This window comes from Caretta caretta, chromosome 2 (assembly GCF_965140235.1).
Source record: "Caretta caretta isolate rCarCar2 chromosome 2, rCarCar1.hap1, whole genome shotgun sequence".
Classification (NCBI taxonomy): Eukaryota; Metazoa; Chordata; order Testudines; family Cheloniidae; genus Caretta; species Caretta caretta.
Genome location: NC_134207.1, coordinates 1,336,637 through 1,363,849, shown reverse-complemented (window position 1 = coordinate 1,363,849; position 27,213 = coordinate 1,336,637). Strand labels below are relative to the sequence as shown.

General features: G+C 58.3%; 1 protein-coding gene across 2 annotated transcripts; it reads left to right on the top strand.

Annotated features, from left to right (window-relative positions):
* The first annotated feature begins 3,777 nt into the window (after positions 1 to 3,777).
* On the top strand, positions 3,778 to 25,927 carry PARP10 (poly(ADP-ribose) polymerase family member 10). Of its 2 annotated transcripts, none has more exons than XM_048837052.2 (11): positions 3,778 to 3,853; positions 4,787 to 4,953; positions 5,222 to 5,467; positions 15,176 to 15,409; positions 15,810 to 16,702; positions 17,177 to 17,389; positions 17,740 to 17,869; positions 18,399 to 19,406; positions 23,812 to 23,957; positions 24,584 to 24,758; positions 25,135 to 25,927. In XM_048837052.2, the coding sequence occupies exons 2-11, from the start codon at positions 4,788 to 4,790 to the stop codon at positions 25,443 to 25,445; spliced, it is 3,522 nt and encodes a 1,173-aa protein (XP_048693009.2). In that variant the 5' UTR covers positions 3,778 to 3,853; position 4,787; the 3' UTR covers positions 25,446 to 25,927. The 2 variants fall into 2 exon arrangements, with proteins under 2 accessions (XP_048693009.2, XP_048693008.2); XM_048837051.2 differs by lacking the exon at positions 3,778 to 3,853 and adding an exon at positions 3,917 to 4,007.
* Positions 25,928 to 27,213: the final 1,286 nt, after the last annotated feature.

The following is a 27,213-nucleotide window of genomic DNA, read 5'->3' as shown; positions in this document are numbered from 1 at the left end:
GAGATGCCAGTGCACAATCTGAGCACCCCCAGTATATGTGGCTGTCACTATGGGAAGGTGATAAGCCAAGGAGGCAGGTTTTGGTTTTGTTGTCTGAAGTCAAACCTGCCCCTGAAATGTTTGCAGCCCAGTCCCTGCTCCCTTGTTCTAGCACACGAGACCCCGAGAGGGAAACTGACTACAGAGTTTATTTTTGAAAGGAAGGAAACAAGCCGAGGAGAGAATCCTGGGGCAGGGGCCTGAGCCATGTCAGCGGAATGAGAAATCCGTCCCCCTGCTGCTGACAGCAGCCTGGTTAGCCTGCCATCAATCCCAGGAAAGATCACGGAACAGTTAATTTAAGGCTCTATCTAAAGAACTGGAGGCTACAAATATACTTAGAATCATAAACCAGAGGGTTAGAAGGGCCCGCAAGGGTCATCTCGTCTTAACGCCCGCCATGATGCAGGATTTGTGTGTTTAAACCATCCAAGACAGTTCGCTCTCCAGCCTCCTTTTGAAACCTCCCGTGAAGGAGCTTCCACGACCTCCCCAGGCCCCTGCTCTGTCCCATTGTCCTGCTGTTCTTACACTTAGGAAGTTGATCCTGAGATTTAATCTAAACCTGCTCTGCTGGAGTTTGACCCCATCGCCTCTTGTCCTGCCCTCTGGGGCCAGAGAGAACAACTTTTCTCCCTCTTTATGGCAGCCTTTCAAATATCTGAAGACCCCGATCATGCCCCCCTTAACCTTCTCTTCTCCAAACTAAACATACCCAGGTCCTTCAGCCTTTGCTCCTATGGCTGCATTCCACCCCTTTGATCATCCTTGTCGCTCGCCTCTGGATCCTTTCCAGTTTCTACATCCTTTCTAGACACTGGTGACCAAAACTGGACACCGCACTGCAGCCGAGGCCTGACCAGCGATGAGTACTGTCACCTCCTGTTAACGCAACCTGAAATCGCATTTGCTGCTTTTGCAACAGCATCGCATTGCTGACTCGTGTCCAGGGTGTGATCCACCACAACCCCCAGAGCCTTCTCAGCAGTGCTGCTGCCAAGCCAGTTACTCTCCCCCCCCATCCCCGCCCAAGTCTGTATTTGTGCATTTGGTTTTTCTTGCCTAAGTGGAGCATCTTCCATAAGTGAGCTGTAGCTCATGAAAGCTCATGCTCAAATAAATTGGCTAGTCTCTAAGGTGCCACAAGTCCTCCTTTTCTTTTTGCGAATACAGGCTCACACGGCTGCGACTCTGAAACCTGTCATTTTGACATCTCTAGCCCAGTTCTCCAGTTTATCACGATCCCTCTGAATTTTAGCTCTCTCCTCCAAAGTGTCAGAAATCCCACCCCCAGCTTTGTGTCATCTGTACACTAGATCCATGCACTCTCTAGTCCCCCTTCCGGGTCATCGATTCACCACCGGACCCAGAACAGATCCCTTGAAAGCCCACTTGAGACCTCCCTCCAGTCTGACAGCATCCCATTAGCAGCTTCTCTTTCTTTGCGGTTGTTTAACCAATTCTGTATCCACTAAATGGCACTTCTGCCAAGCCCGCATTTCTCCAGCTCACTGATCAGAATGTACCGTGGGACTGTGTCAAAAGCCTGGCTGACGTCCAGATGTATTATGTCCCCCACATTCCCCTGTCCACCAAACCAGTTACCCTGTCCAAGAAGGAAATCAAACCGTTCCTCACCCCGATCAGTCTTTCCTGCGTGACTGTGCAGAGCCTGGGCTCTCTTCCACACAGGCCTTATCGGGATGGGTGCATGGATGCCAGTGCCAGGGGAATTCACAGCACACCGGGGACTGCACCCTGGACAGTGTTTGCCTGCAGCTGCTCTTTGTCCTCCTCTTGCTGGCCTGGGTGGAGCAGGCCAGAGCGTCTACCCCTGGCACTGCTGCCCCACTGCACACAGACTGCCCACTTCCCTCAGCCCCATGTGGGAAGATCAGTGTTGGAACTCCCTGCAGGCAGGGCTAGATTAACCTTTTGTGGGCCCTAGTGCCCGGCCCATAGCCCTGACCCCATACTCTGCCCTGACCAACATCACACAGTGTTACACAAGGTCTGGATCCGGGGAGCAGAGCTGCTTGGTCCCATAGCAAATGCCCCATGAAATGTCCCTGCACAGGGAAGTCGGCACATTGGGGCAAGCGCTGGAAATGTCAGGGGTTGCGTAGGGCTGTGTCACAGCGTCCCCAGGCGATGCTCTGGAACTGCTCCCCATGAAGCCAGGCGGGACTCTGGGGAAGTCTCCTCTCCGGGAGCAGCCTGTCTGCAGGACACACAGCTCACACAGCTTCCACCTTCCTGGGTCTGACCTCGGAGCATTCAGCCTCCTCTGCCCCTCTGTGCGCTTCCCACAGTGAGTCCGCTCAGGTGGGGTCCTGGGGAAGCCGTAGGGTCCTGCCCCCCAACTCCGCAGTCAGACGTGACTCTCAGCCAGCCAGGAAAACAAAAGGTTTATTAGACGACAGGAACATGGTCTAGAACAGAGCTTGTAGATACAGAAAACAGGACCCCTCAGCCGGACCCATTCTGGGGGGCAGTGAGCCAGACAACCACATCTGCCCTTCACGCCATGTCCCCAGCTAGCCCCCAAACTGCCTCACCCTCCAGCCCCTCCTCCTCTGGGCTTCGTTCCTTTCCCGGGCCAGGAGGTCACCTGATCCCTTTGTTCTCCAACCCTTTAGCTCTCACCTGGCAGGGGGGAAGGGCCCAGGCCATCAGTTGCCAGGAAACAGGGTGTCGGCCATTAATATACCCTGGCCTTTTGCTCTGCAACAATTAAACCCCTTTTCCCACCCCCTAGAGACTTACGAAATGCCTAGGGGAAACTGAGGCACCCCTACAGTATTCAGAGGAAACATTAAGAACAGTCCCACTTGGTCACAGGCTGGCACGTAACTTCCATGCCCTGACCGGGCACTGTTACGTGCCCCTGTGATCCTGGGCTCCCAGCCGTATGCGATTGAGAGCCTTGGCCGGCTCAGCCACGCTTCTCTCGACAGGCCGGTGTGTTTGGACTGGCCCAGGCTCTGGCTCCCTTTCGCCCCTCTCCCCAGCAGCAGCGATTGATCCAGGTCAGCGGGACTTTATCGACTTTCACTCACTGCTCACGGCTGAGCTCCCAATTAGGGTCCACGTGTAGGAACAATTATCACCACAGGTCCCTGCACCTGCCACAGCACCCCTGTACCCCCTGCAAAGCTCCCCACATCCCTGTAGACCCCAGCGCCCCATACCCCCAGCACACCCATATCCACCCACATCCCTGTACACCCCAGTACCCCTGTACCCCCGTACCCACCTGCAGAGCTCCCCACATCCCTGTACCCCCAGCACCCCCTGTGCCTCCCAGCAACTCCATACCCACCTGTGGAGCTTCCCCCCCTGCACCCCGTGCTGCCTGCAGAGCTGGGGGGCAGGGGAAGGAGCTAGGGAAACTATAGGGTGTGAAGAGTTAGCAGCTTTATGAGGGACCCGAAGCCCCCATGGCTGGGGTGAGGAACCAGAGACTGCCTGGAAACACTGAACAAGGAGCTGCACAGTGAGGGTCAGCAACACCCCCACCCCACAGCTCCTGGAGCCCCGCCCCCAGCCCTGCAGCCCCGCCCCCAGCTCTGAGACCCCCCCAGAGCCCCGCCCCCCCTGCCTGCAGCCACGCCCCCAGCTCTGAGACCCTGCCGGAGCCCCACCCTCCTGCCCTGCAGCCCCGCCCCCAGCTCTGAGACCCCCCCAGAGCCCCGCCCCCCCTGCCTGCAGCCCCGCCCCCAGCTCTGAGCCCCGCCCCCCGGCAGTGCACTCTGGGTGCGACCGGCCCGTCCTGGCGTCTTCGCAGGAGCCGGGGTGGCGGCCCCGCGGTCAGGTAGCGCCGGGGGGTCGGGCAGGAGTTAGGGGCGGGGCCGGGGCGGGGGGCGGGGCCGGGCAGAGGCTGCGCGGCGTCCCCCCCCCCCCGCCCACTTTCACTTTCGTTTCTGGCCTGCCTGGGTCCGAGCCCGGTCCGCCGCGGCGGGGCGGGGGTGAGTTTGGGGGGCCCTCCGGTGCCCTGGGCTGTGGGGGGGGCCGGCCGGGGGCCGTGGGGGGGGCCCTGCCCCAGTGTCGGGGGGGGCCGGCCGGGGGCCGTGGGGGGGGCCCTGCCCCAGTGTCGGGGGGGGCCGGCCGGGGGCCGTGGGGGGGGCCCTGCCCCAGTGTGTGGGGGGGCCGGCCGGGGGCCGTGGGGGGGGCCCTGCCCCAGTGTCGGGGGGGGGGCCGGCCGGGGGCCGTGGGGGGGGGCCCTGCCCCAGTGTCGGGGGGGGCCGGCCGGGGGCCGTGGGGGGGCCTGCCCCAGTGTCGGGGGGGGCCGACCGGGGGCCGTGGGGGGGCGCCTGCCCCAGTGTGGGGGGGGCCTGCCCCAGTGTCGGAGGGGGCCGGCCGGGGGCCGTGGGGGGGGGGGCCCTGCCCCAGTGTCGGGGGGGCCGGCCGGGGGCCGTGGGGGGGGGGGCCCTGCCCCAGTGTCGGGGGGGCCGGCCGGGGGCCGTGGGGGGGGGCCCTGCCCCAGTGTCGGGGGGGCCGGCTGGGGGCCGTGGGGGGGGGCCTGCCCCAGTGTCGGGGGGGACCGTGGGGGGGGGCCCTGCCCCAGTGTCGGGGGGGGCCGGCCGTGGGCCGTGGGGGGGGCCCTGCCCCAGTGTCGGGGGGGGCCGGCCGGGGGCTGGGGGGGGCCTGCCCCAGTGTCGGGGGGGGCCGGCCGTGTCTCTGGCACCCGTGGGGGTGGGGCGCTGGGCGCAGTGCTGTCCCGGCTGAGCGGCGGGTGCCCGTGCAGGATGGCGGAGGCGGTGCGGGCGCTGGAGGTGCTGGGCGTCCCCCCGGACGTGGAGGAGGAGCTGCTGGTGCTGTATTTCGAGAACAGGCGCCGCTCGGGGGGCGGCCCCGTGCTGGACTGCAGGCGCCAGGGCAGCCGCGCCGTCCTGACCTTCGAGAGCCCCGAGGGTGAGTGTGGGGCACACGGGCACCGAGCAGGGACATGCGTGCGGGCCTGGGGGCTTAGCCCCCCTCCCTCGGGCCCCTCCTGGGCTGGGAGCACCCACACCGCAGCTGGGGGTGGGGGCAGCTCCCTGGCCTGGCCTGGGCTGGCCCGAGCTGGCGGGGCAGTGCCGGGGAGGCCCTGGAGGAGCGGAGCCGCTGGCGTGTGGGATGGGGCAGCCCCTCCTTGCTGTGCAGGGCAGCGGGGCTCACGGTGTCCGTCTCTCCCTCCCAGATGCACAGAGGGTCCTTGCCAAGCCCAGCCACACCCTGCAGGACACTGGGCTGGCAGTTCGCCCAGCTGCCCCACAGGATTATGGGAAGGTTCTTCTCCGGGGCCTGAACCCCCAAACCGACGGCAGCGTCCTGGAGCTCTACGTGGAGTATGTGCTGAACTGCGAGAGCGGCCGCTATACCATCCACCGCAGCCCAGCCGGGGACCAAGCCCTGGTGCAGCTGCCAGAGCTGCTCAGTGACTCAGGTAGGGGCTGGCCCCCAGCTGGGGCTGACGGGGGGAGGCAGTGGCCGGAGGAGCCTGCCTCGAGGCCACACCTCATTTCTTGGGGTCTACAGGAGGCAGCAGGTGTGGGGGAGGCTCCAGGGGCCATCATGGAGTTTGGAGAGCAGCTAAAGATGTAGATTAACAACCAGATGGTTTGCTTGTCTGTCAGAAGCCAGAAATCGGGCCTGCTGGGTCCGCAGGGGACCCATCAGCAAAGCCCAGTGATTTCTTTGCTCAGTGCTCACCGCAGAGCATGTTGGGAAGGTTTCTGCCCCTGATCTCCTCTCCCCTTTGCCTGGTCTGCACCTAAAACTGAAATCGACCTAGCTTCGTTGCTCAGGGCTGTGGGAAATCTCCTGCCCTCTGTGTCATTAGCTGACCTACCCCCATACAGCCAGCTAGGTCAATGGAAGAATTCCCTGGCTGTGCTGGAGCAGTGCCGCTGTAGTGTAGACACGCCCCTGTAACGGAGGTCAGGCGCTCTCATAGATCGGGGTGTCAGGAGGGGTGCTGGAGCAAACTGAGACTCTAAGGAGCAGTAAGCCACTAGCCCCGCTGGTCCAGTCAAGAGCTGGGAAAGAGTTTAAGTCTGAAGTAGCTGAGCTTCTGTCAAAATTATATAATCTCACTCAAACCAGCTGCTGTTCCAGAGGCTAGTTGGGGAGCAGGTGTTCTACTTATTCTTTTAAAAGGCTCTAGGAGAGATTCAGGGTGTTCGAGACTAGTTTTAAGGTAGGGCTTACTGGAGTCACAGAACCCCGGGAAGTTCAATATGTGACAGGGTCTCGCCAGCGCAGGTGCTGCGAATGGGAAGAGCAGCTCACTGGGCTCTTAGAGTTCTTCGGCTGTTTCAGTCAAGAAGCAACTAAAGGAGAATGCAGATGATGACATACTTGTATTTGGACTTTCTAAAGGCCTTAGCCAAGGTCCCGCACAAGAGGCTGCTGGAGAAGCTGAGTCGTCATGGAGCGAGAGGCAAACTATGCTCATGAATCGGAACCTAGCTAGGAGACAGAAAGCAAAGCCTGGGGATTCAGCAATCCCATGGCCAGAAGTGACCACTGTGGTCATCTAGTCCAATCTCCACTCCAGACATCTGCCCCCACAGAAGCTAAACGATCCATTTGGATCATGGCCTAAGGTTCATGGCAGGAGTCTTAAGGCTCAAAACATAATAAAATGTAACATCCTGGGTGGGCGGGGGGAACACCGCAGCAGCCCACCAAGGTAGCATTTAATTTTAGAAAGGGGGACTACCCAGAAAGGAGGAGGTTAGTTAAACAGAAATTAAAGGGTACAGCACCAAAAGTGAAATCCCTGCAAGCAGCTTGGAAACTTTTTAAAGACACCATAACAGAGGCTCAACTTAAATCTATACCCCAAATTAAAAACCACAAAGAACCAAAAAAGTGCTGTGTTACTTTGTTGTTTAGCCATGAGAGGCCAAAAGGCATCCTTTTAAAAAGCGGAAGTTTAATCCTATTGGGAAAAATAGAGAGGAGCATAAACTCTGGCAAGCGAAGTGTAAAAATATAATTAGGAGGGCCAAAAAAGAACTTGAAAAACTTTTTGAGTCTTTGGCTAGCTGTAACAGCAAAAATTTTAAGAACGTTAGAAGCAGGAAGCCTGCTAAACAGCCAGTGGGGCCACTGGACAATCGAGATGCTAAAGGAACACTCAAGGGGGATAAGGCCACTGCAGAGAAACTAAATGAATTCATAAGAATGGCCATACTGGGTCAGACTAAAGGTTCATCTAGCCCAGGGGTGGCTAATCTGAGCCTGAGCGACAGGTAGAATTTACCAATGTACATTGCCAAAGAGCCACAGTAATACGTCAGCTCCCCCCACTCCCAGCGCCTCCCACCCACCGGCAGCCCCACTGATCAGCACCTCTCCCTCCCTCCCCGCACCTCCCAAGCAGCTGTTTCGTGGTGTGCAGGAAGCTGGGGATGGGGAGGGGAGGAGCGAGGGCATGGCAGGCTCAGGGGAGGCCGTGGGAAGAGGTGGAGTGGGGGCAGGGCCTGTGGCAGAGCCAGGGGTTGAGCAGTGAGCAACCCCCCCCCCCCCCCCCGGCACATTGGAAAGTTGCTGGCTGTGGCTCCCGCCCCGTAGTCGGTGCCTACACAAGAAGCCGCATATTAATTTCTGAAGAGGCGCATGTGGCTCCGGAGCCACAGGTTGGCTACCCCTGATCTAGCCCAGTCTCCTGTCTGCCGACAGTGGCCAAAGCCAGGTGCCCCAGAGGGAATGAACAGACCAGGGAATCATGGAGTGATCCCTCCACTGCCGCCCACTCCCAACCTCTGGCAAACAGAGTTTAGGGACACCATCCCTGCTCATCCTGGCTAATAGCCATTGATGGACCTGTCCTCCTTCGTCGGGAGATATGACTGAGGTCTGTAAAATTCTTGTTTTCGGTGCTTTTTTTTCTTAAATTGTCCTTCTCATCCTTTATCTTGTTGTTTCATCAAGTTGCTCAGGGAGTTATCCCATGCTGGTTTTGATCACAGCTATCTTGTCCCCATTGATAGGTGCCAGAGTAGCAGCTGTGTTAGTCTGTATCCGCAAAAAGAACAGGAGTACTTGTGGCACCTTAGAGACTAACAAATTTATTTGAGCATAACCTTTCGTGAACTACAGCTCACTTCATCGGATGCATTCAGTGGAAAATACAGTGGGGAGATTTATATACACAGAGAACATGAAACAATGGGTGTTACCTTACACACTGTAATGAGAGTGATCAGGTAAGGTGAGCTATTACCAGCAGAAGGGGGGGGAAGGGAACCTCTTGTAGTGATAATCAAGGTGGGCCATTTCCAGCAGTTAACAAGAACATGTGAGGAACAGTGCAGGGGAGGGAGGGGAATAAACATGGGGAAATAGTTTTACTTTGTGCAATGACCCATCCACTCCCAGTCTTTATTCAAGCCTAAGTTAATTGTATCCAGTTTGCAAATTAATTCCAATTCAGCAGTCTCTCGTTGGAGTCTGTTTCTGAAGTTTTTTTTGTTGAAGAATTGCCACTTTTAGGTCTGTAATCAAGTGACCAAAGAGACTGAAGTGTTCTCCGACTGGTTTTTGAATGTTATAATTCTTGACGTGAAACTAGACAAGCCATTTACAACACACACTTTGCTTCTATACAAAAGAAAAAGGACACTAAACTATCTAAACTACTACATGCCACAAGGGGCCACAACAGTGGTTCCCTTAAACCACCCAGCAATATTGTTAATTTATCCAACTACAGTCTTAGCCTAGCAGAAGAATCTCTCCTATCTTGGGGCCTCTCCTTCTGCCCCTCCACCACCATGAACATGATACAGTTCTGTGGTGACCTGGAATCCTATTTTCGACGTCTCCGACTCAAGGAATATTTTCCACACACCTCTGAACAACATACTAACCCACAGAGACCTTCCTAGCAACACTACAAAAAGACAGGTTTCAGAGTAACAGCCATGTTAGTCTGTATTTCCAAAAAGAAAAGGAGTACTTGTGGCACCTTAGAGACTAACCAATTTATTTGAGCATGAGCTTTCGTGAGCTACAGCTGAGCTGTAGCTCACGAAAGCTCATGCTCAAATAAATTGGTTAGTCTCTAAGGTGCCACAAGTACTCCTTTTCTTACTACAAAAAGAAGGATTCTGGGTGGACTCCTCCCGAAGGTCGAAAAAAAGACTGGACTTCTACATGGAGTGCTTCCGCCGACGTGCACGGGCTGAAATTGTGGAAAAGCAGTATCACTTGCCCCCTAACCTCAGCCATACAGAACACAATGCCATCCGCAGCCTCAGAAACAACTCTGACATCATAATCAAAAAGGCTGACAAAGGAGGTGCTGTAGTCGTCATAAATAGGTCGGAATATGAACAAGAGGCTGCTCGGCAGCTCTCCAATACCACTTTCTACAAGCCATTACCCTCTGATCCCACTGCGGGTTTCCAAAAGAAACTACAGCATTTGCTCAAGAAACGCCCTGAAAAAGCAGAAGAACAAATCCGCACAGACACACCCCTGGGATCCCGACCTGCGGTATTCTGTCTGCTACCTAAGATCCATAAACCTGGAAATCCTGGACGTCCCATCATCTCAGGCATTGGCACCCTGACAGCAGGATTGTCTGGCTATGTAGACTCCCTCCTCAGGCCCTATGCTACCAGCACTCCCAGCTATCTTCGAGACACCACTGACTTCCTGAGGAAACTACAGTCCATCGGTGATCTTCCTGATAACACCATCCTGGTCACTATGGATGTAGAAGCCCTCTACACCAACATTCCACACAAAGATGGACTACAAGCCGTCAGGATTCTATAAGTTTTTAAGGTCAGGCTTGACAAAGCCCTGGCTGGGATGATTTAATTGGGGATTGGTCCTGCTTTGATCAGGGGGTTGGACTAGATGACCTCCTGAGGTCCCTTCCAACCCTGATATTCTATGATTCTATGAGGAACAGTCTCCCCAATAATATCACGGCAAACCTGGTGGCTGAACTTTGTGACTTTGTCCTCACCCATAACTATTTCACATTTGGGGACAAGGTATACCTTCAGATCAGCGGCACTGCTATGGGTACCCGCATGGCCCCACAGTATGCCAACGTTTTTATGGCTGACTTAGAACAACGCTTCCTCAGCTCTCGTCCCCTAAAGCCCCTACTCTACTTGTGCTATATTGATGACGTCTTCATCATCTGGACCCATGGAAAAGAAGCCCTTGAGGAATTCCACCATGATTTCAACAATTTCCATCCCACCATCAACCTCAGCCTGGGCCAGACCACACAAGAGATCCACCTCCTGGATAATGAGCGATGGTCACATAAACACCACCCTATGTCGGAAACCTACTGACCACTATGCCTACCTACATGCCTCCAGCTTTCACCCAGACCACACCACACGATCCATCATCTACAGCCAAGCTCTACAATACAACTGCATTTGCTCCAACCCCTCAGACAGAGACAAACACCTACAAGATCTCTATCAAGTATTCTTACAACTATAATACCCACCTGCTGAAGTGAAGAAACAGATTGACAGAGCCAGAAGTTACCTACCACAGGACAGGCCCAACAAAGAAAATAACAGAACGCCACTAGCCCTCACCTTCAGCCCCCAACTAAAACCTCTCCAACACATCATCAAGGATCTACAACCTATCCTGAAGGACGACCCATCACTCTCACAGATCTTGGCAGACAGGCCAGTCCTTGCTTACAGACAGCCCCCCAACCTGAAGCAAATACTCACCAGCAACCACACACCAGAACCACTAACCCAGGAACCTATCCTTGCAACAAAGCCCGTTGCCAACTGTGCCCACATATCTATTCAGGGGACACCATCAAAGGGCCTAATCATATCAGCCACACTATCAGAGGCTCGTTCACCTGCACATCTACCAATGTGATATATGCCATCATGTGCCAGCAATGCCCCTCTGCCATGTACATTGGTCAAACTGGACAGTCTCTACGTAAAAGAATAAATGGACACAAATCAGACGTCAAGAATGATAACATTCAAAAACCAGTCGGAGAACACTTCAGTCTCTTTGGTCACTCGAAAAACAGACTCCAAGGAGAGACTGCTGAATTGGAATTAATTTGCAAACTGGATACAATTAACTTAGGCTTGAATAAAGACTGGGAGTGGATGGGTCATTACACAAAGTGAAACTGTTTCCCTATGTTTATTCCTCCCCCCCCCCCCCCGCCCTGTTCCTGACATGTTCTTGTCAACTGCTGGAAATGGCCCGCCTTGATTATCACTACAAAAGGTTCCCTCCGCCCCCCAATAGCTCACCTTATCTGATCACTCTGGTTACAGTGTGTATGGTAACACCCATTGTTTCATGTTCTCCGTGTATATAAATCTCCCCACCTTATTTTCCACAGTGTGCATCCGATGAAGTGAACTGTAATTCACGAAAGCTTATGCTCAAATAAATTTGTTAGTCTCTAAGGTGCCACAAGTCCTCCTTTTTCTTTTTATTGATAAGTGCCTATCTCATCTTTAGAGTCGTCAATCTGCCCTCCTCTGACATTTCAATAGGGGCGTGTTCCAGCCTCCTGGCGCCCTCGTGTCTGTCTCCGGTGCTCCCTAAAATATCTGGTTCAGCAATGGCCATCACACTTACCTCGTAACACACATTCCTCATTCACGCACAAAACAGAATTGATTTGCACAGAACATTTTGAATAGGATCATCAAGTTGCAATGCCAAAGAAAACAATCATGGCATTCTTTTACTTATTTAGAAATACTAAAGCTACAACAAAGGTCTGTTACTGCCTTGAAATCAGTCCAGACACACAAATTTTGGCTGATGCATCTCTACCAATGGTGTATCAGGCTATTCCTTTCTGCTGTTCAAAAAGGGTGGCTGGCAGGATATGGTCAAATCATACATCAATCATTTAATACATGCTACATTATTGTCTCATTATTCTTTACCCTTCATTCTAAATCGTACAAAATACAAACATAAAATTCTACTGCTACACTCTCATGGATCAGTAACTGGTTAAAAGATAGGAAACAAAGGGTAGGAATAAATGGTCAGTTTTCAGAATGGAGAGAGGTAAATAGTGGTCCCCAAGGGGCCTGTTCTGGGCCCCAGTCCTATTCAACATATTCGTAAATGATCTGGAAAAAGGGATAAAAGGGACTGGATTTTTCCAGTGAGGTGGAAAAATTTTCAGATGATACAAAACTACTCAAGATAGTTAAGTCCCAGGTAGACTATGAAGAGTTACAAGGGGATCTCACAAAACTGGGTGACTGAGCAACAAAATTGCAGATGAAATTCAGTGTTGATAAATGCAAAGTAGTGCACATTGGAAAATATAATCCCAACTATACATACAAAAGTGATGGGGTCTAAATTAGCTGTTACCCTTCAAGAAAGATCTCTGAGTCATTGTGGAGAGTTCTCTGGAAACATCCACTCAATGTGCAGCAGCAGTCAAAAAAAGCAAACAGTGTTGGGAATCATTAAGAAAGGGATAGATAAGAAGACAGAAAATATCCTATTGACTCTCTATAAATCCATGGTATGCCCACACCTTGAATATCTCAAACCAGATATCTCAAACAAGATATATTGTAATTGGAAAAAGTACAAACAAGGGCAACAAAAATGATGAGGGGGATGGAATGGCTTCCATATGCAGAGAGATTAAAAAGACTGGGATTTTCCAGCTTGGAAAACAGATGACAGAGGTCTGTAGAATCATGATTGGTGTGGAGAAAATAAATAAGGAAGTGTTATTTACTCCTCATAACACACGAACTAGGCGTCACCCAATGAAATTAACAGGCAGCAGGTTTAAAACAAAAGGAAGTATTTTTTTCACACAACACACTGTCAACCTGTGGAACTCCTTGCCGGAGGATGTTGTGAAGGCCAAGATTCAAAATATAACAGGATTCAAAAAAGAACTAAAGTTCATGGAGGATAGGTCCATCGATGGCTATTTTGGTCAATTTTGCTGTCACAGAATTTTTAAAATAGTAAACTTCATGATTTCAGCTATTTAAATCTGAAATTTCACGGTGTTGTAACTGTAGGGGTCCCGACCCAAAAGGGGCTCGTGGAGGGATCACAAGGTTATTGTAAGGAGGTCGTGATATTGCCACGTTTACTTCAGCGCTGCTGCTGATGGTGGCTCTTCCTTCGGAGCTGGGCAGTGGGAAAGCGGCAGCTGCTGGCTGGAAGCCCACCTCTGAAGGCAGCAGCGCAGAAGGGAGGGTGGCCTGGTTTGGTGCTGCCACCCTGACTTTGCTGCTGGCAGGGTGCTGCCTTCAGAGATGGGTGCCCGGCCAGCAGCCACTGCTCTCAGGCCGCCCAGCGCTGAAGGGAGCGCAGAAATAAGGACGGCGATATTGCAAAACCCCCCCCCATGATAACCTTGTGGACCCCCTACCAGACTCTCTCTTGGGTTTGGACTCCCAGTTGGAGAAACACTGGTCTCCCCCATGAAATCTGTATAGTACAGGGTAAAAGTACAAAAAAGACCAGATTTCACGGGGAGACCAGATTTCAGAGTCTGTGATGCGTGTTTCATGGCTGTGAATCTGGTAGGGCCTTAGCTGTTAGCCGGGACGGGCAGGGCTGGTGTCTCTAACCTCTGTCTGCCAGAAGCCGAGAATGGGCGACAGGATGGATGACTTGATGATTCCCTGTTCTGTTCATTCCCTCTGGGGCACTGGGCATTGGCCACTGTCGGCAGACGGATACTGGGCTAGAGAGACCTTTGGTCTGACCCAGTCTGGCCGTTCTTACGTTTAGGTTCCTAGGTGTTTTATTGGATCTGGTCAGGAGTTCTCAGTCAATGACTTTCCATTGGAAAATTCACTTTCCACAAAATCATTTTCTGTTGGAAACTGGTTCCCAGCTCTGCGGCTCCCCCTCTCCTCAGAAGCTCGGGCTTCCTCGCTGTGGGGCGGCCGGCCACTGGCCTGCCCAGAGCCAGGGCTCTCTGGTATTGCAGGCAGTGCAGGGAGACTCCGAAACATGTTGAAAACTCCAGTGGAAATGTCCTTTTGACTTGTTCCGAAGCAAACTGGGGCGTTCCTGCTCCACGGAAAGCTCCAGCTTTGGGCTGTTCTAACTTTTTTGCCGGTTGTGGGAGTTCCCGAGGAAGAGGATTCGGGTTTCCAGCCAGCTCTACAAACTGGGGGCGAGCAGGGCGGTGGCGCAACCTAGCGAGCCAAGTCCATGGACAAGCAGGATCCCCACTTGGGACAGTTCAGGCTGGAGGGGAGGTTCAGCGTCTGGCCCTGGGGTTTAAGCCCATCACTGCCTGCTAGCCTGCAGGCTGATTCCTAACTAGGGGGGCAGCTTGTCTCCCATCTGCACCTGCGGCGTTCTCGCACCTTCTTCTGCGGCACCTGGGGCTGCCGCTTCAGAGGCAGGAGCCCAGGCGAGCTGGACCTTGGCTCTGACCCTCTCTGCCTGTCCTCGGTTCACCCACCCCAGGCAAATGGCTTAGAAACTAAAGAGGTGACGGGAGCGACCCCTTCCCAGCACTGTTGGCTCCTGCGTGTCTGGCCATCACCTGACCGAGCTAGGGAGAGGGCTAGTCTCTGTCACTGTGCTCCCCTGCTCCTTCGATCGCTCTGGGGAAGCCCGGGATGGGCACCTGCTGCTGGCTGGAGTCTGCCCTCTCCAGGCGCTGGGTGGCTTGGTCCCTCCTGGCTCGGGAGTGCCTGGTGCTCGCAGTGTCTGGGAAGCAGGTGGCAGAAGTGGGAGCTTGCAGCATCTCTGAGCTCTGCTCATGGCCAGGCTTAGCCATCGTGACCAGGCGTTCTTGATCTCAGAAAGTAAGTGGGGTGACCTGGAGCCTGGCCAGCTGCCTCCCCGCAGGCCCTCCCTCCAGCAGATGCCCCCAGGAGCCCTGAGGGGGCTCTCTCCCCGCTCTGCCCTTGCCAGTTCTGTGATGTGGTGCTGGGTGGGGGTGTCTCTTTCGCTCTGCCCTGGGCAGGGCTGTGGGGCAGGGGTGGGGATCTCTGCCCTGGGCTGGGCTGGGCTGGGAGGATCTCTTCCCCTCTGCCCTGGGCCGGGCTGGGCTGCGCTGGGCGGATCTCTTCCCCTCTGCCCTGGGCCGGCGGTGGGGGGATCTCTTCCCCTCTGCCCTGGGCCGGCGGTGGCAGGCTCTTTGTGTTGGCAGAGCTCCTGGCCGTGGAGGAACGCGTGCGCCGGCGGCTGCTGGACGGGGCGCCGCTGGCCGTGGAGTGGGTGCAGCAGACAGACAGCGTGCTGGTGTGGAGCCGGGGCACCGGGCTGAGCGGGGATCTGCTGGAGCTCTACTTTGAGAACAAGCGGAGCGGCGGGGGCAGCGTGCAGGCCGTGAGGGTGCTGGCAGGGGGCAGGGCGGCCGTCGTCTCCTTCCAGGACCGGGCAGGTGCATGGGGCTGGGGCAGGGCGGGATCCGCGCTCAGCTGTCCGCTGGGGCTCCGGGGCTGGAGGGCTCCTGGAGGCTGGTCCAGGCGGGCCGTGGAGGGGGGCGTCTGCTGTGAATGCGGGCGGGTGCCTCCAGCCTGGCACTGGCCCCTGGCCCAGCTCACACAGACCCTTCAGTGCTGCAGGCAGAGAGGCAGGGGCAGGGTCCGGGTCCGGAGCCCCCCTCCGGGGCAGGGGCAGGGTCCGGGTCCGGAGCCCCCCTCCGGGGCGGGGGCAGGGTCCGGAGCTGGGTCTGGCTGAGGTTGTTGGGGCAGTCTGGGTGTGTCCTCCCGGGGCGGTCTGGGTGTGTCCGTCTTCCCAGGCAGCTCTCGACCCCACGTGCCCGTTTCGCTGCCCTGCAGCTGTGCAGCGGGTGCTGGAGAAGCCCCACAGGCTCCAGGAGAGCGACCTGGACCTCTGCCCCTACTACGACTTCCTGGAGCCCCCCGACCGCCCCCCGGAGGAGGGAGCCGAGGCCCCTCCGGAGGAGGGAGCCGAGGCCCCTCCAGGGGAGGCAGCGGCAGAGGAGGGCGGGCCCCCGGCCATCTGCGTGAGCGTTGAGGACGCCGTGAAGCGGCAGCTGCTGGAGTCCAGCGGGGCCCTGCCGGAGCTGCAGGCTGTCTTCCCGGAGCTGAAGCTGCGGCTGGAGGAGAGCGGGGCCTGGATCTCGGGCGGGGATGAAGCCCGGCGGCAGCAGCTGCAGGAGCGGCTCCTGGGCACCCTGCAGGGGATGGGCCAGGAGCTCCTGCCGCTCCCGGCCCAGACCCTCTGCTTCCTGCAGCGCGGCGACGTGCGGGAGGAGGTGGAGCAGCTGCTGGGCAGCCAGGGCTTGCCGGCCTGCTGCGCGCCCAGCGGGAGCGCGCTGAGCGTCACGGCGCTGAGCCCTGCGGCCGCCCGCCAGGCCGCCTCCTCGCTGAGCGCGGCCCTGAGCCCCTTCTGCCTGGCCGTGTCGGCACAGCACCTGCACGCCCTGGCCTCGCCCCGCTGGGAGCAGCTCCAGGCCTCGCTGCGCTGCTGCTCCGTGCGCCTGGCCCCGGGCGGCGAGCACCTGCAGGCCCTGACGCTGCGCGGCCTGGAGCAGGAGAACAGGGAGAAGCTGCAGGGCTTCCTGCAGGACGCCGCGCTGGGCGAGAGCCTGGTGCCCATGGAGCCGGGGATGCTACGCTACCTGCAGCTGCACTACCAGGAGCTGCTGGCCGGCATCGCCGAGGTCACACTCCTGCCGCTGGAGGGCACCGACGTCGCCGGCTTCAGGGTGAGCGGCCGGCCGCCCCGGCAGTGCCGGCCATGGGCGGCGGGGCGGGATGGCCCCGGGCCCCCACGGCTGTTTCTGGGCGGCCTGCGGGCTGTTGCCCCATGGCCCCCTGCGGCTCGTTTAGGGCCACGCAGCCTGGGGGGAGGACAGGTCTCAGCAGCCAGTGCAGGCAGGTCTCGTGGGTCACGCCAGCACTGCATTCTGGGAGCTGTAGTCCACACCAAGCTGGATTGAAAGGGGTGGAGGTTGCAGCCAGCTTCATTCACCGTGACCCTTGGCATGTTCCCCCCCCAACACCCCACAGGGGAGGTGGCACTATATGTCGTCCCCAACACCCCCCGGGGGGGAGCTGACGCTGCACGTGTTGTCCCCCTCCCATGCCCTGCGGGCGCGGAGTAGGGATGGTGCTGCACCCCTCCCAGCACCCCCGGGTGCAGAGTCTACCAGTGCCTCACGCCATCTCTTTTCTTGCAGCTGAGCGGGGAGGCGGGCGCGTGCCGGGCAGCGGCAGAGTTCCTGCAGAGCCTGCTGGGCACCATCAGCTCCCAGCCGGTGACCCTGCGGCACCCCGGCATCGCTCGCTTCCTGCTGGACGAGCGAGGCCAGAGCATCCTCCGGGAGCTGGAGAGCCGCTTCCAGTGCGTGATTGGGCTGGAGCAGGTCCACTGGAGCCCCCCGTATACACAGGTACGGCCGTGGCTCCTGGGGCGGGGCTCCGGCTGGGACCCAGAATGAGCACAGCCGGGGCCTTGCTCCTCCCCCCTGCCTGCCAGGCTCAGTGCGGGCCCACTGGGACAGGGCGGGCAGCCAGCGGCAGGTGGGTGAGCTGGGCAGTGGGTCTGGAGAGGGGCGTGCAGCCGCGGGGGTGGTGCAGGTCTCGGGGAGCCTGCAGGCAGGGGCAGCCAGATGAGGGCGGGTAGAGAGCTGGGGCGGGGGGCTGGTCTGGGCAGAGGCCGTTGGCGGTTGGGTGCTGGCAGGGAGCCGGGTCCCTGGCTGGTGTCTGCAGCACTGACATCTGTCCTGCCTGCCTGTCTCAGCAGGACCTGGAGCTGCCCGAGGAGCCCGTTCCTCTGAGCTGCCGCCGAGACTCCCTGCCCACCGCCCAGCTGCTCACACGGCTGGAGCCGCCCGACGGCGCCTCCACTGACTGGTGCAGCACCAACCTAGGTAGGCCCACTCCCGTGGACTCGGACCCCCAGCGGGCTCTGTCCTGTGCCTGGGGGAGGGCAGGGGCTGGAACCCAGCGCGTGGGCAGGCGAGGTAAAGGGCAGACCTTCCTGGCTCTGTGCGGCTGGGGTGGGTTAGCAGTGGTCAGGGGTCCCATCCTGCAGCCCCCGCCCCCCTGGGGGGCGCACTCAGGGCCAGGGTGGCAGCACCATTCGCCTGTGCTTGCCGTGTGAGCCCCGGCACCGTTGTGGTGGCTGGCAGCTTGTCGCCGCCTCTCTGGGCCAGGCAGCCGGCCCCAGGGCCCGCCCCGCAGTGTGGAACCCGGCTCTGGCCCCCCTGCCGGCAGCATGGCTGGGCCCTGGGCACCGGCCGCGGCGGGAGGACTCCCCTACCCGTCCACCCTGGCAAATCTTCCCCTTGCTCGGCTGTGCAGAGTGGGTCCGGGGCAGAGGCTAGGCCTCCCCTCCCCCAGCACCTGGGCTGCCCCGAGGCCTGGGCGCTGCCTGTCTGACCTGCTGTCGCCCCACAGAGGAGATCAAGGGCCTGCTGGCCGCCCTGGAGCCCGGAGAAGCGGCGGAGGCTCCTCAGCTGGCCGCCCCCACTGCCGGGGAGGCCCCGGGCTCGGCAGCGAGCAGCCCCGAGGAGGATCTGTACACCGTGGGGGAGCCTGGCGCTGCTGAGGGGCAGGAGGAGGCGGGGCGTGGCGGGGAGCGGAGGGCTCTGGCAGACGGCGGCGAGGAGGAGGAGGAGCCGTGCTGCGGCCCCGAGGCCGCCGTCCAGTCGGAGCGCAGCGTGGAGGAGGCGGCGCAGCTGCTGCTGGCCATCCAGCAGTCCATGGACAGCCAGCGCTGGGAGGAGGAGCAGCTGCAGCGCGCCACGGAGCTGTCCCTGCGCTCCTACGAGCGGGAGCAGCACCAGGCCTCGGCGGAGCCCGCGCCTGACCGCGGCCTGCAGGCCGCCCTGCAGGAGTCCCTGGAGGAGGCGCTGTGCGTGGCCGGCTCCGCTCGGCTCACCATCTACGCGGCCTACGAGCGGGACGTGAGCGCGCTGCCGGGGCAGCTGGAGCAGGCGCTGCGGGCGCAGCGGGGCCAGGAGACGGTGGTGAGCGAGGGCCTGCGGGCCCTGCCCTCGCGCTGCCGCGGGTCCCTGGCCCAGCTGCAGCGCCAGCATGCCGTGCGCATCTCCCTGCAGGACGCCACGGCCACCGTGCACGGCTTTGCCGACTACACGGCCCGCGCCGCCCGCGACCTCGCCCGGCTCCTCCCCCGCCTGCTGCAGGCCCGGCGCCCGCTCGGGGAGCCGGCCGCGCGCTGGGTGCGCTGGGAGCCCCCCGGCGTCGCCGCCCCCTACTCCTCAGAGGCCAGCGCCCTGCTGGAGCAGGCCTGGCGCCAGCGCCGGACGCGGCTGGAGGTGCTCTTTGACGGCAGGCCCTTCGCCATCGACTTTGAGCGCATGGAGGAGTACGACATCGGCAGTGCCCGCACCCTGGCCATCTCGCGCACCGAGCCCCCGGCCCCGGAGAACGGCCGCCCCACAGGTGCGTGCTCCCAGCCCCGCTGCTGCGGCCTCCGGCCATGGGGGGCTCGGCACTGTCCCGCGGGGCCCGCCTGGGTAGTTCTCCGGCCTGTCGTGCAGGCAGTCAGACCAGCCAGGCCTTGGCAGCTGGTGGGTCCCATGGGGTGGAGTCAGGGTTCCAGGCAGGTTGTCCAGTCTGAGCTCCCCTTCTCGCACCCCACCCCTACCCCCTGCATGCTAGCCCAGCGCCCGGAATGAGAGCAGAGACTCTCACGCCGGCTGGGTACCCTGCAGGCTGGGCCCCCTGCGGGCTGGGCCATGGGTAGCAAACACCGAGGGGCACCAGTGCCCGAGGCCCCACAGTGGCAGGGGAAGGACGAGGTGAGAGACCCCCAGGTAATTCTGGCAAGGGACCCACACGCTGCAGGAGAAGGCGATCCCTCTCCCCCCAACCCCAGGTCCCTGCCAGTCTGAGCTGGGGAAATTCCCTCCCAGCCCCACACAAGCCGTCAGTCAGCCCCTGGGCATGTGAGTGAGAACCAGCCAGCCAAGCGCCTGCAGGCTGCTCGCAGCCCCGGCCCGGCCCAGCCAATGTCCCAGCTCTAGCTGGGGCCACCCCTGACCTTCGGAGGACAGAGCTGATACAACCCAGAGTATCGGGGGGAGGGAACCAGACCCCCTGAGGAACATGAGACAAACTGGAGTGAGCCCCTCCCCCTACCAGCACAACCACCCCTTGTCTCGTCTGGTCCCATCGGTTACATTCTCCAGCTGTTTGCCCCACAGCTCTGGCTGGGAGGCTGCTCCAGAATCTCCCCCCTCGAATGCTCAGAAACCTTCTGATTTCCAGCCGGAATTTGTTCCTGGCCCGTTTCTTCCCATTTGTTCTTGTGCCAACGTTGTCCTTTAGCTTCACCAGCTCTTTGCCCTGCTTAGCTTTTCCCCGATGTATTTATACAGAGCAATCCGCTCCCTGCTTCAGCCTGGCCAGACAAGCCAACGTCTGCGCCCATCAGACTGGCCCTCCATGCCTCTGCTAATCCACATAGCTCCTCTCTGCACCTGGTCCAGCTGGAGCGCACCATTCCTGAGCTTGGGGTCCAGAACAGTGCAGTGTCCAACCCGCGTCTCCTCCGGGCCTCGCTCCATGGCAGTAACACTGTTGCTCTGTCTCTTGGCTAGAAAGTCCTTGCCTGCTACATCCCTGGCCTACTTTTCCCTGTTTCACAGCCCATCACGCTGGTGGCTTGTAGCCATCCTGTGCTCAGCCCCCAGCCCAGGTCTCTCCTCTGTCACCGCCAGCTGACAGGCCCCCGGCCTGGAGAAGACATTTTTATCATTAGACCCTAAATGCCTGCCTTTGCGCTTTGTACTATTGAATTTCATCCTCTTCCTGTCGCTCCGGATCTTTCTGGAAACTTCCGATCTCCCTCTGCCCCCCAGATTGACCAGGCCTCCCGGCTTCCCATCGGCCCATTTCATTCGCACGCTCCTGCTGCTGAAGGAGACTGGGCCCCAGGCCGATCCTGGAGACGCTCCCCAGGTCACCTCCCTGCGGGGCGATAGTTCATCTTGCAGCACAAGCCTTCGGCCAGGTCCTCCCCACTGTACCGGGCTGCCACTGAGCCCCAGCTTCCCGAATGTAACTCGCTTTCCTGTGCCAAAGGCTGCCCTGAAATCCCAGTGTATCGGGTCTGCCATATTCCTTCCCTGAGCAAAGAACGGAGTTGTTCTGAGGGGAACAGCTGAGTCCGGCCTGGGCTGCCTTGGTAAGCCCAGCTGCATTACGGCCTCTTTCCCACGGACCTGCAGGAATTTCGTTCTGCTTTCCTCCCTCGTTGATTCTAAAGCCTCGTGTGCTTCCAAGGGCAGACTAACGGGTCTGTATTTGCCCGGGTCGCTTTGCGTCCCTTTCTTAAATACCTGCACGACATCAGCTGTTCTCCAGGCACATGGTCCCACCCCCACTAGCTGGATTTCTTACCACGCCTTGCTCCCGGACTCGCAGCGTCCTGTGCCGGTTCTCTCGGTCCTCTGGGACAGCCATGACCCAGTGCCCCGGAGCTGAGCACATTAAACCCTGCAAAATTTTCTTCCACCACAGCGGTCGGAGTTTCCTTTTGTGCCGCCATCCAGCCTCATGCGCATGGTCCCTGTTGTTGTCCGGATTGAAAACCCAGCCACAATGTTCGTACCTAGAGTGTCTTTAATCTCCTTCCCAGCCCCACCGCAGGTGGCCCAGCCTCATCCTTCCTTATTCCTTTATTATTGAGGGGACTAAAAAACCCTCTTATTGTGTGTGAATGTCCTTGGCAAGAGCTAATTCAGCTTCACTTCCAGCAGTCCTCTCTTTATCCCTGCTCTTCCCAACCCCCACAATGTACCTTTCCTTGCTGATTGACCCCCTTTTTCACTCCCCAGGGACTCTTTGCTGACTCCCAACAACTGTGTGAGGTGGGCCTGGAGCCCTTCCCTACAAGCTTCTTCCCATTACTGGGAATGCCAGTTGCAGATGATTTTGTAGAGTGATTGGAAGAAATTCCAAGCTGTCTCTTCATTTATTTCGTTGGGCTCTTCAGTCCAGCCGACTTCGCTAACAAACTCCCTTCGTTTCCCATAGTCTGTCTTTCGGAAATCGAAAACCAGAGTTGACGGCCTCGTTTTGATTCAGTTTAAATTAAATGGAAAGATCTTCAGCACATGACCACTCGATCTGAGGTTCATTTTCTGTGACCAGCTCTTCTGTAATGCCCTTGCTACTTACCAAAATGGAGTGCAAAATTGCATCACCTCTTGTTGGTTCAGTGACTATTTGATGTAGAAATCTGTCATCTATCACATCCAGGAGTAAGTGGGACCTACCAGTGTTAAGAACATAAGAACGGCCAGACTGGATCAGACCCATGGTCCATCTAGCCCAGGGTCCGGTCCCTGGCAGAGGCCAGTGCGAGATGCTTCAGGGGGAATGAACAGAACAGAACAATTGTTGAGTGAGCCATCCACTGTCATCCAGTCCCAATTTGTCAGAGGTTTCGGGACACCCAGAGCAAGGGGTTGTATCTCTGAGCATCCTGGCTAATAGCCATTGATGGACCTATCGTCCAGGAACCTATCTAGTTCTTTTTTGAATCCAATTATATTTTGGCCTTCGCCACATCTCCTGGCAGAGAGTTCCACAGATTGACTGTGTGTTGTGTGACAAAATACTTCCTGTTGGTTGGTTGGTTTGTTTGTGTTACTAGCATTTATCCTCCAGTTTATATCTGTGAAGTTAGTCCTTCCTTGTGAGACAATTCCCAAGAGTGTTTCTCTCTAATGATATTAACGAGATCTCTGTCCATACCAAGGGCTGATCCTGGGGGTCTATAGCAGATCTCTAACACTGTCCCCCACGGAACCCCACAATCCCCCTTCCCCCAAAGTGATTTGGACCCAAACAGCCTGTTTTGTCCACACTGCCATTTCGTCTTCCTTTACAGCTCCGTTGCTGTGCAATGCTACTCCATCAGCCTTTCTTTCTTCTCTTCGAAACAGCCCAGGTCCACCCCTGAGCGCGATCCCACCGTGGTTCTGTAATTCCCAGTGTGATCGCCTGCATCCGTGGTTCCAGAGCCTCCGTTGTATTGCCCAGCCTCCTTGCATTCGCGTACAAGCATCTCAGCTGTGTCCCTTGGTCCTCGCCCAGTTTCCGAGGCAGATTAAGTAGGGCCCTTTCACTCACGGGAACGCCTGCCTGCTGCTGCTCCAGTCAGCGGGGGCTCCGTTCTCGTCCCCGTACTCGCACCTCCGTGAGCTGAGTTTCCTCCTCCTGCACTAAAGTCAGGCATGGAGATCTCACAGGTCTGTCCCAGCCTCCTCCCCTCACTGCAGAGCTGGAAGCCCTTCTCCTCAGTTGTGGAGCAGCCCCTCTGCGCACCCTGAGCCTTTGGGGCCATGTCGGCTCTGTCAGCCTCGCTGGCCTCATGCATGCAGAAGTCTCTGGAGTTTATTTGGTGGCTCAGAGACTGTTTTCTTCTTGTAAAGGTAAGGAGGGGGGTGGCCCTTTGATGAAGGGGCTGCCACCCTGCAAAGGCTGAGAACCCTGGGCTAGATTGTAATGGTCCCTTCTGCACTCCGTGGGTGACCCCAATGCATCGCTAGGGGGCGCTGTGCTGCAGGCAGTGGGTTGGGGGTCGACGTGGGGAGCTCTCCCCTCTCCGTCCATGCTGGCCTTGTTACCCCAGCGTGAGGCTAGGGGGCGCTGTGCTGCGGGGTGCAGGTGCTCAGTGGGGGGCGCTCTCCCCTCAGTCAGTGCTGATCCCAGTGCCCCAGCGTGAGGCTAGGGGGCGCTGTGCTGCAGCGTGCGGGGCGCTGACCCGATGCAGTGCAGGGGGGTGGGTCTGGTATCCACCTGCTGAGTGATGTCCTGTCCCCTCCCACCCCCACAGCCACGGAAGAGAAGGGCCCCGCGCTGGACCTGGACGAGGCGGTGAAGCTGGTGCCGCTGGGCCAGGGCTCGGAGGAGTTCCGCGACACCGTGCGTCGGTTCTACGACACGCTGGAGGACTTCCACAACAAGATTCGCATTGTGAAGGTATCCGGGGGGCAGCGCAGACGGGCAGATTGCTCTGCCCGCCCCAGGGCCACGGCTGTGCTGGGGGCTGGCTGTCGGATTTCGTTTGCCCATGTCCCAGCGTGCAGCACAAGGAGTGGGTGGGAGAACATTTATTCCGCGTATTGATGGGACACTGCTGCAGCCTCGTCCCCACTGGTCACCAGACAGGTGGGTGGGTGCTGGGGTTCGCCCGTCTCGCACAGGCCCCAGGCAGGTTGTGGCACGGACAGTTCCAGACCAACTAAGATGGACCCTCTCAGCCAAGCACAGTTACCCTGTGGGACTCCCTGCCACTTGATGCTGGTGCAGTCTCATTCCGAAAGGATGGGCCGTGCCTGGGACCCTGCTCCCTGTGGTCCTGTGTGCGCCCCCTGCTGGCTGCACCAGTGAGGCAGCCTGGTATCCCAGCACTCCCTGGCTGTTCTAGGCTGCCAGAAGGGGTGTTCCCCAGTCTCACCACTGCCCTGGGAGTCTGGGGCAGGGCCTGCCTGAGCCTGGGCGTGAGCTGGTACCACCCCCCCACCCAGACTCCTCAGGAGCTGCCCCTCCCCGCGGCAAAGGGGCCTGGTCTGGCTGGGCCTGGCTGACCCGTGTCCCTGCGGCAGGTGGAGAAGCTGATCCACCCGCTGCTGTACAAGCAGTACCAGCTGAAGAAGGCCTGCATGGAGAAGGCGTGCGGCCACGAGGCCGTGGAGCGCCTCCTCTTCCACGGCACCACGGAGGAAGCCAGCCGGGAGATCTGCCAGCACGGCTTCAACCGCAGCTTCTGCGGCAAGAACGGTGAGCGGGCGGGGGCGGGGGCAGCACAGGGAGGGGCCAGGCGCGTGTGGAACTCGGGGGCTCCAAGACCTTCCGTGCCCAGGAGGGAACTGATGTTTCTGGAATCGGCTCTGCCTGGCAGAGTCCGTCCCTGCTCCAGCCCTGGACACTTCTCCCAGAGTGGGGCATAGAACCCAGGAGTCCTGGCTCCCAGCCCCCCCCCCGCTCTAACCACTAGACCCCACTCCCCTCTCAGCTGGGGTCGGGAGCCAGGAGTCCTGGCTCCCAGGGCCGGGTTGTCCTGCTGCAGGTGGCAGCTGGCCCCCTATCCAGGCTCTTCTGTGGGTGCTGCAGCCCGGAGCCTGCTGTGCTAACCCTCTGCCTCCCTGCTCTGCAGCCACGCTCTACGGGCACGGGGTGTACTTCGCGGTGAATGCCGTGTTGTCGGTGCAGGAGCAGTACTCTCCACGCAGCGCCGACGGCAACAAGTACGTCTTCGTGGCCATGACCCTGACTGGGGACTACACGGCGGGCAGCCAGGACATGCGGGCGCCACCCCTCAAGGAGGCAGCCGAGGCCCCGCTGCGCTATGACAGCGTGGTCGACAACCCCAAGAAGCCGGCCATCTTCGTCATCTTCAATGACACGCAGGCCTATCCGCAGTACCTCATCACCTGCCAGCTCTCCAAGCCTCCGGCGCCCCACTGAGCCGCTGGGCGCAGGCCGGGCTGGGACCCAGCCCTCTGCGGGGGTTACCCTGCTCCAGCTCGCACCCTGCCTTCATGCCCCTCTCCGCTGCTCTGTGCCTGCGGCTCCCCTGCCCTGGGCCTTCCCTGTACCAGCCTGGCTGGGAGTGGAGAAGGGGCCTGGTTCTGGGCTCCTTGGCCGAGCTGTGCCCTGTGGAGAGGCCAGGGATCATCCCCTGCCCCGTGAGCAACTCTGGAGCTGCATGGCCTTGGCAGTCCACCAGGGAGCTGGGCTGCTCTGGGTCCCCAGGCTCCGTTGCATGGCAGGGCCCCCTCAAACTGGAGCTAAGGGGCACCCCATTCCCAGCCTCTCGGACATTGCCCGCCGTATGGCGCCCAAGGGCTGGTGCCACGGCTCTGTCGGGGGGGCGGGACCAGGGGCGTGAACCTCACAAGTCATGGAGAGCACTGGAACCCAGACATGGAATAAAGACGGCAACCTGAGCCTCTCCCTCTGCGTCCCTGGGCTCCAGGCGGCTGGGGGGGGTCCCTCCTTGGAGCAACTGTAAGGCTGGCTCTGTGTGCTGTGTGGCTCCCCTACTTGGGGATAAGAGCCTACTGCTACCACTGCCTGGAGTCGCACTGAGGGTGAGGCTGTGCGGGGGCAGTGCCATGGCTGACCGCCCGTAACTGATCTGGAAAAAGGGGTAAATAGGTGCCAAAATTTGCAGAAGACACAATTACTCACACTAGTTAAGTCCTAAGCAGACTGAAGAGTTACAAGGGAATCTCACAAAACTGGGTGACTAGGCAACCAAATGGCAGATGAAATTCAATGGTGATAAATGCCAAGTAATGCACATGGGAAAACATATAATCCTACCTCTACATGTACAATGATGGGGTCTAAATTAGCTGTTCCCACTCAAGAAAGAGATCTTGGAGTCAGTGTGGAGAGTTCTCTGAAAACATTCACTCAATGAGCAGCGACAGTCAAGAAAGTGAACAGAAAGTTGGGAATCGTGAAGAAAGGGATAGATGATAAAACAGAGAACATACTGCTTTTATATAAAATCCATGGTATGCCCACATATCATGACTACTGCATGCAGATTAACCATTTAACCTTTTACATCCCTAACTAGTAAGCCTTAGTCTTACCGTTAACTGGATGTTAACCCTGGTGGCCAGCCAGGCCTCTGGCCCTGGCCTGCTGGAGTCACTTTGGTTAAAAGATATAATTTTATTTGTTTAACCGGTTAACTTTTTAGACCAATATTTACATCCCTAGTGCAGATGTGGTCACCCCATCTCAAAAAAGATATATTGGAATTGGAAAAGGACAACAATGATTCGGGGTCTGGAACAGCTTCCATCTGAGGAGAGATTAAGTAGACTGGGACTTTTCCCCTTGGAAAAGAGACAACTGAGGGGGGATATGATAGAGGTCTATAAAATCATGAGTGGTGCGGAGAAAGTGAATCAGGAAGTGTTCTTTACTCCTTCTCATACCACAAGAACTAGGGGTCACCAAATGAAATTAACAGGCAGCAGGTTTAAAAGAAACCAAAGGAAGTATTTCTTCACACAATGCACGGTCAAAGGATGTTGCGAAGGCCAAGACCAGGGCCCCATGCAGCCCCCATGGGCTCACTGTGCGGCCTGCGGGGGGCGTAGGCAAGCGGCGGGGTGGGGCAAGCCAATGGCCGGCAGGCGGGCAGGGTGGTGAAGATGCCGGTGGCTGGGGGGCGGGGGGCTGAGGAGGCAAGCGGCGAGTCAGTGGCTGGAGG